This window comes from Pungitius pungitius, chromosome 11, assembly GCF_949316345.1.
Source record: "Pungitius pungitius chromosome 11, fPunPun2.1, whole genome shotgun sequence".
Classification (NCBI taxonomy): Eukaryota; Metazoa; Chordata; class Actinopteri; order Perciformes; family Gasterosteidae; genus Pungitius; species Pungitius pungitius.
The window spans coordinates 10,069,743-10,083,312 of record NC_084910.1 but is presented as its reverse complement, the minus strand read 5'-3'; the positions used below and the strand labels follow the sequence as shown (position 1 = coordinate 10,083,312).

General features: G+C 40.9%; 2 protein-coding genes across 5 annotated transcripts in view; both read left to right on the top strand.

The window, feature by feature from the left end:
• Nucleotides 1-2,787, top strand: part of LOC119197040 (transcription factor HIVEP3) — a 34,593-nt gene extending 31,806 nt beyond the window's left edge. For all 4 annotated transcript variants that reach the window (XM_037452931.2, XM_037452929.2, XM_037452932.2 and 1 more), the window contains exon 9: nt 56-2,787. In XM_037452931.2, coding sequence (XP_037308828.2) covers nt 56-691 — 636 coding nt within the window. In that variant the 3' untranslated portion in view covers nt 692-2,787. The remainder of the gene's footprint in view (nt 1-55) is intronic.
• A 3,250-nt stretch (nt 2,788-6,037) lies between these two features.
• On the top strand, nt 6,038-7,536 carry LOC119197366 (endothelin-2). Its single transcript, XM_037453600.1, has 5 exons — nt 6,038-6,073; nt 6,160-6,241; nt 6,543-6,699; nt 6,886-6,999; nt 7,482-7,536. The coding sequence occupies exons 1-5, from the start codon at nt 6,038-6,040 to the stop codon at nt 7,534-7,536; spliced, it is 444 nt and encodes a 147-aa protein (XP_037309497.1).
• The last annotated feature ends 6,034 nt before the right edge of the window (nt 7,537-13,570 follow it).

Below are 13,570 nucleotides of genomic sequence, written 5' to 3'. Positions count from 1 at the left end.
GCTGACAAAAGCAAATCGAGGAAATGTAACCATGAAGTCTTTGCTCCCTCTACAGGTGAAAAGGAGAACAGCAGCAGAGGGTCCACAATTGCCAGAAGCCAGCTTGTTTCCACCTGCTTTTCGTCTTTCCGTTGGTGAGGGTTATCCGGGCTGCCAAGCAGCAGACAACATCTTCAGCCATCTTCCCATGCATTCCCAGCAAGCCAAGGTCCCCTATCTGATGATTCCTATAGGAGGGATCCAGATGGTACAAGCCTGTCCAAGGTCCCACCCCACCACGCCCTCGTCTCCAACCTCTCCCCCCATGGAAGGGCCATCTCTGTCCAGATTTGACTCGTACTGGGGCGGGACCCCCAGAACTCAGGGGTTTAGGACTCCTGGAGACCACTGGTCAGAGGACCAGACAGCAGGAACCAGCCAGTTGGGGCATTTTGTTCCCATTACAGCACTAAAGTTGGACGCCACGGAGTCAAAGCAATATGGCAGCTCACATAGCTCCGCCCACACCTGCAGGCCTGTTAGTGAGACCACCAAACACTGCCTCAGAGACAGTGCGAGAGTAGATCTCAGTCCAGCAGCCCCAGTAGCCTCGCATGTCATTGGACAGTATCCAGAGTGGGATGAGCAACCATCTGGTGGTGATCGGGTGGAGGGAGGAGCTAAAGGAGACAGACCAGACCAGAGCACTTAGCAGTGTCTACACCTTGATGCATAATGCATCCCATTTTTCTTTATCGGTTGCTACACTAGTCTTGTTTTTTTATTGCTTTGTTTTTATACAGTTTTCAATACTATTGTTAGCTTAAATGTTTGTTCTTTGGCAATATTCAGGTTTGTTATAATAATGCACTTTTTTTCTTATAAATATACATATTCTGTATGTATGAATATATATATACAATATATATATATATATTCAGTGTATCCTAATGCCTGTTTAAACATATGAAAAATGAATATGAATACATTTGTAAATGACCAAAATCTTGGATCAAAAATAATTCCAATTTTTGGTTTCTCTAAAAAGCTTGTCAAGTATTACTCTAATTACAGTTACTTGTGCCTTTTCTGTCCAGGATTGTGTTTTCGAGATGTACAAATAGACAAAGAGAAGGCTGTTGGATTCTATATCTGTTTATATGTGTTCAAGGGGATTGGTGTATGGTGATTTGATTGTTTCTGTTCCAAAGGCCATTGATTTTGCAATGTGGTGTTTTTGAACGAGCACCTGAAGCGTGTCAAAAGAAAATGCACTGAAGTTCTATATTTTATCACAAAATATCTATAGAATAGAATATCTCTGTATAGGAAAGATTGCTCCGTATTTATTATTTAATGACAATGATCATTATTTCTTTTCTTTTTTTTTTAACTGTTTTAATTGGAAGTATGTTTTATTTTGTTACATCTACATGTCTTTATCATGAGGTTCATGTGACTTAGTGGTGACAAAGATGAGCGATTGCGTTTGGCTGGTACCAGAGGATTAGGTGCCCGGCAGATTTCACACACAGCGAGATTTCTAGTCCATAAAGAAATAAAAATTGCACCAGACTCCCTTGAAATTGTGCTGTTCTTCCATCAAACCACGTGTACAGTATTGTACTGTACTTTATGTTTTTTAATACACCGTGAGAGGTTTAGCATGAATCACTCTATAATATTGACGGATTTCCTAATTGTTGGAATGCATTGAATCTTTATTCAACTTATTCTATTTCTTACGTGGCACGTTTCAAATCCTTCACACTTTCAGCTATTAAAACCGTTCAAATATTAAAATGTTCAGCTCCTTTCTGGCTTTCCAGCTATGACAAGCTTTCTAGCTCTTAAAATGGAATTTATATGAATTGAAATCATCAACTTTTATAACATGGTTTTCAAATGGAGGTTGTTTTCAAATCCTCTTAAACTTCTTTAACTTTCAACTTTTTCAGCCTTTTAGCCAATCTTTTCAGCTACTGACACCATTTAAACTTTAAAATGTTGACAAAAGTCTAAACTATTTTAAGAAACAGCTTTCATGCATGTGGTTTGTAAGTCTTTTTTTTTGGTCTTGTAGTTTGTTTGGTTGTACTTTGCAGCTCCCATCTGATGAGATGTATTCAGCTACATTTTCAGGGTTGTTCCTGAAGGTACCAAATATGAGGAGGCTCCACGTGAACGAAGCAACTACAGAAAGAGCCTAAACTACTGTGTCTTGCTCCTACTTCCCTCACTTTTCAGGCCCTGCCACTTTCCCAGGCCACGCAACAAACTAATTTTCGCACCGACGGCTCATTCTCTCATTAGTCCCTGAGTATTTTTACTAGCACCTCGTTGCCTTGGTTACTGCGGATTGTCTTGTTTGTTCCCACCGAACTCTCCAGTCTTTCTGAGCCAATGTTATCGGAGCTGCTCGTTCTTACTCTTTCCTGTTACTTGGAATCCTAGAAATTCTACCTGCCCCTTTAGCCTGTAGGATTTAATACCCTGAGTGACTTGGTTTTTACCTTTCCTGAAGTAAACTGAACTTTCCTTGCTTCTCTGAATGTCTAGTTGTTTAGCTTTTGAGGTCAGGTTTGCCCTCTCCAGGACATGTTACAAAAGCTTTATCTCTACATTTATTCTCACAGTGAAGCTTGCTGCACGTATTGTACAGCATTTTTCCAAAATATATTACTGCGCTTTGTGTTTTGGTGATGAGAGTGCTCTCTTACCAGATGATCTAATATCTCTGAGTTGCTTCACTCCTTTTTTTCGTTCTTACATGACATATTGTATTAAACCTTTGCCCGTTATGAAGCATCTTCTTTTGTCATCAATCTCATTCATTTAAGTGTTAGATGTGTAGGCAGCTGTATGCATGTAGTGGTGCCACTAGATGTCCTTACTAAACACTTTACACACAATACACACAGGTTTAAGTTGTGATTGGGGTCAAGAGGGCACATACACCCTTTAAAAGTAATTCACCGTATCAACTCAAACAACACATCTATAAATTCCAGAAGATGTGTTTGGTTGTTTGGGTCTAATGTGAATTCTTTGTGTTCCCTGAAAACTCCCCTTTTTTCTTATATGGAGACAAACCTTTATCACTTCCAATGGCTGGTTTTGATCCCACAAAGAATAAAACCCTCTATCAGTCTCTGTCGTAACACATATTTAAAGCCCTCTTGTTTGGCCAATGCAGCTCTTGAAGAATATAAAACAATATTCCCAAATGTATGAATCCCCCCCCCCCCCCCCTGCAGTGTTTTCTGCTTCGGACAACGACATTCAGCAGCACAGAAAGACGCGCATTGCGTAAAGCTGACCCGTGTGTGTGTTGAGGAGATGCCAGAAGAGGATTGCTGCTGTGACTTGACTCTCCATAAACACATTTCACGAGGAAAGGAGGAGCTGGTATTTATAGACACCTTTATCAAGTAGTTTGAAGTTTATGATCATTCTTCCTCATGAAAGCCTAAATGCTGCCAACACAGCACTAGAGTGAGATTGTATAAAGTGAACTCAGGAGGAGTGGTTAGTGCTGCTTTTAGAAGAGAAGCTGATACACACATCTGTGTTATGGCCTCTCACTGGCCCTTTTACTCGCTTTCCATTCTTAGCGGAATAAATAGCTTAATGAGATGTGATGCCTGTGGAGAGGGACACATCTGTGCTCCCGAGGGAGCTGAACTTATACCCTCTGATGCAAGAATGTGTAGCTATTGTGATGCAATCTCATGAACATGTCAAACATTCCACTAATAATTTACTCCTCGGCAAATATTGTCATCTGACACACGAGAGTCGTGCCGATTAGGTGTTAGATGGTAGTATATCCTGATTGACTCAATAATTACCAACTCTTCTTCTGGGATGGTAGGATGTAGGAATTGACAGATGTGTGAACTTAAGATTAAAATCAATGTGTAAGAGCAACAGGGTGTGAAATTGTTTTGTAAGGATAACGTGCAGCAGTATTGTTGAGCTAAATAATTGATATGATTGTCCTTCCACTTGTTCTCTTCTCAATTTCCTGTTGATTTGTCCTCTCCTCTGTTTTGCAGCATGTTTTCACATGTTCTGCACAGAGGAAAAGCACAACCTGCTCTCTTCTGGGGTCTTTATGTTCTGGTGTTCATGGAAAGTGGATTAGAAGCCCCACTTTGTGTAAAATTTATAGGGACATTTATAACAAATGAATAGGAGAAAATAGGTTTTTATCTTCTTATTTAGACTACATACATACAGACTGAAACAAGTGATCACCCGTGAGTCTTTAAATCTATTCTTCTCCAAAACAATGCCTGCTTCACATAATTGTGTGTCTTTGTTGGACAAAATCATCTTAAAACTTACAGTGTCCAAAAATGAGCAAAACCTCTTATAGTGTTCTTCAGTCCATTTATTATTATTGTTTGATCATTATGAGCTTGTCGGCTAATTATTGCAGCATGCTTATCTGTTTGTGGGTCTTCACCAGCCAAAATATATTATTTTATAGCTCATCAGTCATCAAAATGTAATTCTGTAATGTTGTCGCAAAATTACAAATTTTAGTGTTCTCTTTTTTATCCACCACTTGGGTCAGAGGCAAACCGTTACTTATTGTAATCTTCCCACACATTGCAACTCCCGCCTGACAATTCCTCTTTTGATAAAAACATGGAGTTATATTATCATTCATTTCAATTCAATTCAATTCAATTCATTTTATTTTGTATAGCCCAAAATCGCAAATTACAAATTTGCCTCAGAGGGCTTTACAGTCTGTACACATGCAACATCCTCTGTCCCGAAACCCTCACATCGGCACAGGAAAAACTCCCCAAAATATGAAAAAACCCTTCAATGGGGAAAAAAGGGAAGAAACCTTAGGGAGAACGTCAGAGGAGGGATCCCTCTGGAAGGACAGACTGCAATGGATGTCATGTGTACAGAATCAACAAAGTAAAAGATGTACAATACATTCAATTTCTCTAACTTAAATGATACAAGTAATTGCAAGTAGCAGAAGAGGTGTACGGCAGGACCACTGCAGGGACAACCTCCATCAGATCGAACCACCATCCACAGAGGCTTCTGTGGGGAGGGAGAGCAGAAAGATGTTGGTTTTTGATGACAGTAATATGAATCATATTTAAAGTAATGATGATGGCAGCAGCAGGTGTCAGCAGAGCCATGAGCCAGGAGTCAGAACCGGGGTCCGCACGAAACTATGATCCACGGAGACCTGCTAGGCGAGAAAGCACAAAAAACTCCCGGAAAGAAGCTTAATTAGTAATGTACATTAATAAAACATGGATGATTGTGGGAGGAGAGAGTGAGAGTGTGAGAGTGAAAGAGGGGCTCGGTGTGTCCTAAGAAGTCCCCCGGCAGTCTAAGCCTAGAGCAGCTTAACTAAGGGCTGGTCCCGGCTAACCTGAGCCAGCCCTAACTATAAGCAATATCAAAGAGGAACGTTTTAAGCTTTATCTTAAGTGAACTGACCGAGTCTGCCCCCCGGACTGAAAGTGGAAGCTGGTTCCACAATTTGAGCTTATCGGTCACAATATTAGCTCTTATCGGTCACAATATTAGCTCTCTTTTAGCTGTATTTTGAATCTACACCAACTTTTGAGGGAAAATATCTCTGCTGAACCAGAAGAAAGTGTCACCTTTCTTTTTTATTTCTTTAATTGAAGACAAAAACTGCTTCTGGTAAATCCAGCTTACAATGTTGCATCAAAGCATAATGTATCTCCGGTCTTATCTCTTTGCATGTGTGTCTATACCATGTTCATATCTGGATGCATTTCTCCACTTTAGCAGATAAGATACAAACCCTTCAGCATTCCCAATGTCCTCCATCCTATATTTCCTCCTCCCCCTCAAACATCGTGCACAGCAAGGGCCAAGACATGAATCTTCATTCAAAGGCAAACTGCAGACATGCATGTCACTCAGTAGGAGGCATTCAGAGACGCAACGAAGAATTGAATATTCCTGGAATGTGTAACAGGTTCAAACACCCTGGGGTCGCACACTGTGGTTTCATTGCAAGTGGCCCACGGGTGGAGCTTTTGTCATGACATCATGTGAGGGAGGGCAGAGGCATATGAGAGTGACCAAGCTCAGACACCTGCAGACAAACGGCTGCAGCACATCAGAAACACAGTTGTGTCTAGATGGATAATAGTCTTACTGCAGAGCTTCATCCATGTGCTATCAACTATGTCTACTCATGCCAGCGTTCTACTTCTCATCACTCTTTGGGCTTCCGTGGAGGAAGGTGAGTTCATTTCAACTTGAGCTTTTTTAAAATTGTTGCTACATTGTGACGTACAAATTGTAATAGATTCATGTAATAAAAGTACAAGAGTAGTAGTAAGAGGAGCGTAGTATTTCACGCAAGTTATTCATGTTGTTTTGACTGGAAATAATTCTGTTTGCTCAGTGGTAAAACTTCAAAGTCATTCGTTTGCAACACAGATATGATGTAACACGTGTATTGGTTGTTTTGAGAAACTGCAGAAGTTAAAAAGAGCAACGGTTGAATCACTGCTACTAAGAAGCTTTTTGTCCTCCATGAGGTCTGGGTCTTCCGGTCATGAGACAGCTAGCAGTGGAGGTCGGTGATGGTGTCCCAACACCGAGAGTGAGGACAAAGCGCTGCGCGTGCAGCAGCCTGCTGGACTCTGAGTGCCACTATTTCTGCCACCTGGATATCATCTGGGTCAACACGCCCAGGTGAGCATCAGAGGACACTCCGCATTGGGACGCACTCACATGGCGCATTCTCACTTTGAGCCCAAACACATGCACTCATCGCCATTGTAGAATCAACTGGGGAGTCGTGCATGAAGTGTCGAAGAGCAAAGTCCCAAGAGTGTTTATATGGCGAGCATGACGCTAAGTATCTCTTTTTCTCTTCAGTAAGACGACAGTTTATGGTCTAGGCAGCGCTGTGTCACGACGCAGAAGGTCCGTTGGCCGCTGTACCTGTGCCAATCTTGATGATCACCGCTGTATCCTCTTCTGCCATCACAGGCAAGTGAAGGCCCGAGCATCCCAAACAACGGTCAAACATCTATTGTGTTGAGTGGTCAGCAAATGCATGTGTCATGACCCTCTGTAGAGGAGTAATGTAGGGTACGGAGACATTTATGCTAATATGGAATTCAATATATTGTTACTGTGTTCTGTAAGTTTGGTTCAAAACCGAGGCCTCAGCGAGTAGAATAAGCCCATTGCTCGGGAGGTCAAGAACTGTCCACACTTAGAGACGGTGTGGACTGAGTCAAAGGCCAAGACAGGAGGACATAGCGGGAGGCGGACAAGGCCTCTTTATTTGACACATGAAACATTTACTGAGTCCCTAAAGATAAGACGTATCAAAAATGAAGGTTCTTCTATTGAGCTAGGTGTTCTTTAACCACAGCGACATTAATAAAACATTCAGATGACAAACTGCAATGTCAGGGGGAGTTTCAATGTCAAAGGGGTCACTTATGTGACTTTTTCTTGCTCAGAGCTGCGGTCAATAAGTCCAAGAGAGCTAACGCCTCACCTGTCAGACAGAGGTGAGTCCTCTCACAAGAGGAGAACTCGCTGAACGAGTGAACAAATGACGCTCATCTCCAAAAGGCTGCTGGTGTCATGGTGTCCGACGCAGGAAGATGTCTTTTTATACCTGGGGATGCAGGATGGAAAACATGACGGAGTTCTGCAAACACATCAACGTGAATAGATGTGGAAGATGGTCAGTGAGAGGAGCCATTATATTCTATTATAACGAGAAGAGGGAGCGGCGCCTGTGATCCTTTTGGAGCGTCGCTGTACAGACGGGCAGGAGAAGGGTTACATGCAAACACTGCACATACACAGTGAGGAGTTTCTCATGCAGATGCGTTTTTACTCATTCTTTTGTAAAATATTTAATTTCTTTGATGAACAGAATTATTATTGTACAATCTGTATCATTAATGTTTTTCTTTTATTGACTTAGGATTCATACATGAAAAGAGTTAAGTAGCTTATTTAAAGTAATTGTTCTTCATTAAAGTGTAAATCAATTCTATTAAAATCAAGTCTGTATCTTTGTATTTGTCTCTAGTGTTCAATGTAAAGACAGAAAACTTCAAATTGACACCTGTCTGTTTTTTTCTAATGTATGGCCTTGTGTTTGCTTTGGAAAAGCGGACTGTGTAAATAAACTTGTGAGACATAATTTGAAGTAAAATAAATCCTTTTAGATGGCATGTGTGATTTAATTGTGCGAAGAGAAAACACATTTCTGAGTTCAAAAAGAGTCTGAGACGGATGAATGGTCCAGGAATTCAAGGCTCACATTAATAACAAGTTGTCCTGCTACTCAAAGGGTCGCAGCCTGTGTTTTCAGAAGGATCTGTGGAAAGAATGCAGTGTTTTCTAACTTTGCTCAGGGGTGAGCAGACGGAACAAAACGTTACCGGCGTTCCTTTCTGACCTCCCTGTACATTACCCCCATGCGGACCGTAATATACAAGAAGAGGAGACAAGGTTTTGAGTCGAGAAGATTTATTCCATTCCTTTCATGCTTCTCAAAGTTTTTGCTGGGGGGCCCGCCAGCATGTTTTGGAAACAGGCCTGAGCATAACCATTATTTTATAGCTCATTCTTGTCTCTACACGAGTCTTTCCATTTCTTCCTCCTTACTACTGTACTATTTGTCCTACAAAACAAAAGAGGAAAAAAGTTAACGTTCAAGTTAGTGCAAAAAAATAGAGTGGAAAAATGGCAAGAAGTAACCGTCTGAGGCTGATTGAGGGGGTTTACAAAGTTGTGATTCATTTTAAATTGGGGAATTTCTTTATTCTGGTCATTATGTGATGACAACAGAAACAATAAACAATAGTAGCCAATCAGTGGTGAATGAATAAAGAAGTTGAGCTTATATGAGGAACACACTTGATGATTGGCAGAGAAACCACAAGCTTCTTTAGAGGAACTCTGTCCATGGTGCTGGAGTAAGAGTGACTCTCACTACCCACTTCAATGATGCCAACATACGTGCATGAAAGTCAAGTTTTTCCAGGAAAGTTTTGATTATAACCTTTCGTTGTCAATCAATTGAGAAACAAAAAACAGTGAATGACATGAAGGCGGACATTAAGCTAGTGTGTTTGTTTCTAGTTGGTCCTTCCTCACAGCGGACCTGTTAACTCACAGTGAAAAAAATGCACATTTGAAAAATGACATTAATGTGGCCGTGTGCTATTCAAATGCTTGAGTCTAGTGAGAGCATTCCTAATACCAGGGTCCTGAAATCAAAGCAGTTGAAACAGATTTTTTAATCTACAACAGAGATTTTTACCACTGTGACAAGTTTGAATGGTTTTTGTTAAAAAAGTCTATTGTTTGATTTTTTTTAGATTGTGGAATAAACCAAGTGATTACTATTCTAACTTGTTGGGTGCAATGAAAACAAAAAAAAAATCCTAGTGCCCCTACAGAGTAGTTGTAGTCGGCCTTGTGAAGTGTGGCAGGTTAATGCTCTTCTGTTTCAGTATGCTTGATTCCATGTACATTCACATGAGCGTGATTCAATTGAATCGCACTGTAGTCTGTAAATAACTCATATGTAGAACAGGTAGTGACCCTTGTGACATATTTAGCTTAAAATGGTCACACACATTAGATGCAACCAATAAAGATTAAACACATTCAGTAAACATTCCTTAAATGCTTTGGTAGGCTGTGTTCTTATTTACTCAAAATACGTTATTGTGGGTCACAGCCCTGATTAGGAAAATAGTACTAATGAGTTTAAAATATGGTGTTCAGTTCACAGAGGCAAGTAGTCCTCTTCTCATCATGAGTCATAGGTCAGCTGACTCAGCATTTATGACTGATATAGTGAAGGAGCGGGACCCCTAGTCCTCCATAAAGCTTCATAGAGACTCATTTATCAACAAGTCAGCAAATGAGTTAAACAATCCTGATGTAGCCAGTGGTTAAATATTCCACAGCTGTTCTCCAAGAATGAACAGCCCAGCATCTCAGATCCCCCTCACACCCCCCTCCCAGCCCCCCCCCCCCCCCCCCCCCCCCCCCCCCCACACACACACACACTGAATGCACACAGCTTTTACTGGAGATTTACCATGGGGGTGTTTTTCAACAATTCTGCACTTAATCATACAAAGTAAAGGGGACCCTACGGTCAGAAACATAAAACAACCCTTGGAGCAGAACAAGTGTGTCTTTTATGCATTGCAGAGATTTTTTTATCTCCAGGGCACGATATCATATTTCACTACGTGGGATCAGGCAGCTGTCTGTTTTGTTCATGTTGACTCCTGAAAAACTTCACCCAAGCAGGAACAATCCCCACTGTGCAACAAAACATAGTTTAGGGCAGAATGCAGAGGCTCACTTGGCTCGTGTCATCACTGTGGGCCAATTGGATGAAGAGTGCTTCATTTATAGTTAGTATCTCCGTGATGTCAGGTTCACTCAGAGATACCAGCCAGCAATGTAAATTGATTACGTACAAATTATTGACAGTGTAAAATACTTTCATTCAATCAGATCATTTTAATCTGAATGAACTTTGTTCTTGTAGACACACATGCAAACACACAGACTTACAGTATATCTGAATTGACATTCAAGTCATTTCAGAATGCATTTAGCTGGATTTTAATGAATTGTATTCAATATGTGTATTTCTTTTTACGATTCCAAGTAATCTGAATTAAATGGAATTTTAAATGTTAAGCCAATACAAAGACATGAACTCTTACTACGTCAAGATTTAACTAAACATGCAGTCATGCCTAGATTCCTCATTCTAAACGTGTCTTACTCAAAATCATAGTTATTTTATCATGTTTTCTTCAGATTATCCAAAGAATATGATCAATTATAATATCACAATTGCTTTTAAAATAATATTGCAGATATTTTATCTGAAACATGTTCCATGTTGGATCAAAATTCTTCATTGTTTTTGATGTCTAAAGACCTTAAATTATCTAGATTTCAGTCTAATTGATTGCTAGAGTATGAGCTAGTCCTAGAAATAGACTCTAGATATTTGAAATGCACCACTACACACTGTTGTTTGTGTAAAACTCCATGTATTATTGGAGCTACATCAATGGAGAAGCAGGTTAGCGCTGTAGTTGGCCAGTAGATGGCCTCTGGCTTCTAGAAACGCTCTAACACATCTCTACACTCACTTAAAACATTTCGGTGTTGTTGGAGAAGCAACATTTGACTACATTTGTCCTTGTTACCTGAGGACATCAACTTATTAATTACTTGCTGTTTGATTTACAGCTTTAGGAAACTGTCATTTATGTTTGTAGATACTAAATGTATCCAAAAACCAATAGAAGAGCAGAATGTTTGATTTGTTTTGGTTTTCCCCCTATGTTATCAACAAAATTAATATGTTTGCGTAGCATTTACCAATGGCAATCTATACTTTGGACGCAGCCGTGGGCCCTGATACCTACTTGAATGGTTTCTCTTCCATCAACCTTGGTCAACTGACTTCTACAATTTTGAAATCCAACTCTTCCACTTGTCTCCTGGATCCGATTCCAACTAAGCTGCTTAAGGAAGTTTTTCTTTAAATATCCCTACTGGATATTATGAATCTGTCTTTGTTGACAGGACATGTACCACAGTCCTTCAAGGTAGCTGTAATTAAACCTCTTCTTAAGAAACCTACTCTAGCTCCAGAGGTGTTGGCTAACTACAGACCCATCTCTAATCTTCCCTTCCTCGCTAAGATCCTTGAGAAATCTGTCACAAATCAATTATGTGACTTTCTACAAAACAATGCTTTGTTCGAGGATTTCCAGCCAGGATTTCGAGTGCATCACAGCACTGAAACGGAACTGGTGAAAATTAAAAATGATCTTCTACTTGCATCGGACCAAGGACATGTCTCTTTTCTTGTCTTGCTGGACCTCAGTGCTGCATTTGACACCATCGATCACCGTATCCTGCTGCAGAGACTGGAACACTTGATTGGCATCAAAGGAACTGCACTCTGCTGGTTTAAATCTTATTTATCGGATCGATCCCAGTTTGTGTTTGTGAACGGTGAATCATCAAGGACCACCAATGTTGGTCACGGAGTCCCACAAGGTTCTGTGCTTGGACCGATTCTATTTACCCTGTATATGCTTCCTTTGGGCGACGTTATCAGAAAAGACTGCATAAACTTCCATTGTTATGCAGAAGATACTCAACTGTATCTATCGATCAAGCCAGAAGACACCAACCAGCTTGTTAGACTTCAGGATTGTCTTGGAGACATCAAAACTTGGATGACTTGCAACTTCCTGATGTTAAACTTGGAAAAAACGGAAGTTATCATGATAGGCCCAGAGCGCCTTCGAAGTCAGCTGTCACGTGATACAGTCTCTGTGGATGGAATTGCTCTGGTATCCAACAGCACCGTCAGAAATCTTGGAGTTCTCTTCGACCAGGATATGTCCTTCAACTCTCATATATAGAAGACTTCAAGGACTGCCTTTTTTCATCTACGTAATATATCGAAAATCAGAAACTTCCTGTCTCAAAGTGATGCAGAAAAACTAGTTCATGCATTTGTTACTTCTAGACTGGATTACTGTAATTCTTTGTTATCAGGCTGCTCTTGTAAATCGCTTAAACCTCTCCAGTTGATTCAGAATGCTGCAGCACGTGTATTAACAAGAACTAAGAAATGGGATAATATAACTCCTGTATTAACTTCTCTGCACTGGCTTCCTGTAAAATCAAGAATAGAATTTAAGGTACTTCTCCTCACCTACAAGGCACTTGCTGGTGAGGCACGGTCTTATCTTAAAGAGCTTGTTACACCGCATTGCCCTACAAGGCATCTGCGCTCCGTAGATGCTGGGCTACTTGTGGTTCCTAGAGTTTTAAAAAGTAGGATGGGGGCCAGAGCCTTCAGTTATCAAGCTCCTCTTTTGTGGAACCAGCTTCCACTTTAAGTCCGGGGGGCAGACTCGGTCAGTTCATTTAAGATAAAGCTTAAAGCGTTCCTCTTTGATATTGCTTATAGTTAGGGCTGGCTCAGGTTAGCCTGGACCAGCCCTTAGTTAAGCTGCTCTAGGCTTAGACTGCCGGGGGACTTCTTAGGACACACCGAGCCCCTCTCTCACTCTCACACTCTCACCTTCCACAATCATCCATGTTTTATTAATGTACATCACTAATTCAGCTTCTTTCCGGGAGTTCTTTGTGCTTTCTCGCCTAGCAGGTCTCCGTGGATCATAGTTTCGTGCGGACCCCGGTTCTGACTCCTGGCTCATGGCTCTGCTGACACCTGCTGCTGCCATCATCATTACTTTAAATATGATTCATATTACTGTCATCATAAACCAACATCTTTCTGCTCTCCCTCCCCACAGAAGCATCTGTGGATGGTGGTTCTATCTGATGATGGTTGTCCCTGCAGTGGTCCTGCCGTACCCTTGTTCTGCTACTTGCAATTACTTGTATCATTTCTGTTAGAGGAATTGAATGTATTGTACTTTTCTTTTTTTTTACATTGTTGATTCTGTACACGTGACATCCATTGCAGTCTGTCCATCCCGTGAGAGGGATCCCTCCT

What these genes read in the sequence shown, in the direction of transcription:
- LOC119197366 (XM_037453600.1), top strand. Translation starts at nt 6,038, where the DNA reads ATGACATCATGTGAGGGAGGGCAGAGGCATATGAGA. An exon ending in GAGGGCAGAGGCATATGAGA is followed by an intron (nt 6,074 to 6,159) that starts GTGACCAAGCTC and finishes GTCTTACTGCAG; the next exon opens with AGCTTCATCCATGTGCTATC. An exon ending in ATCCTCTTCTGCCATCACAG is followed by an intron (nt 7,000 to 7,481) that starts GCAAGTGAAGGC and finishes TTTCTTGCTCAG; the next exon opens with AGCTGCGGTCAATAAGTCCA.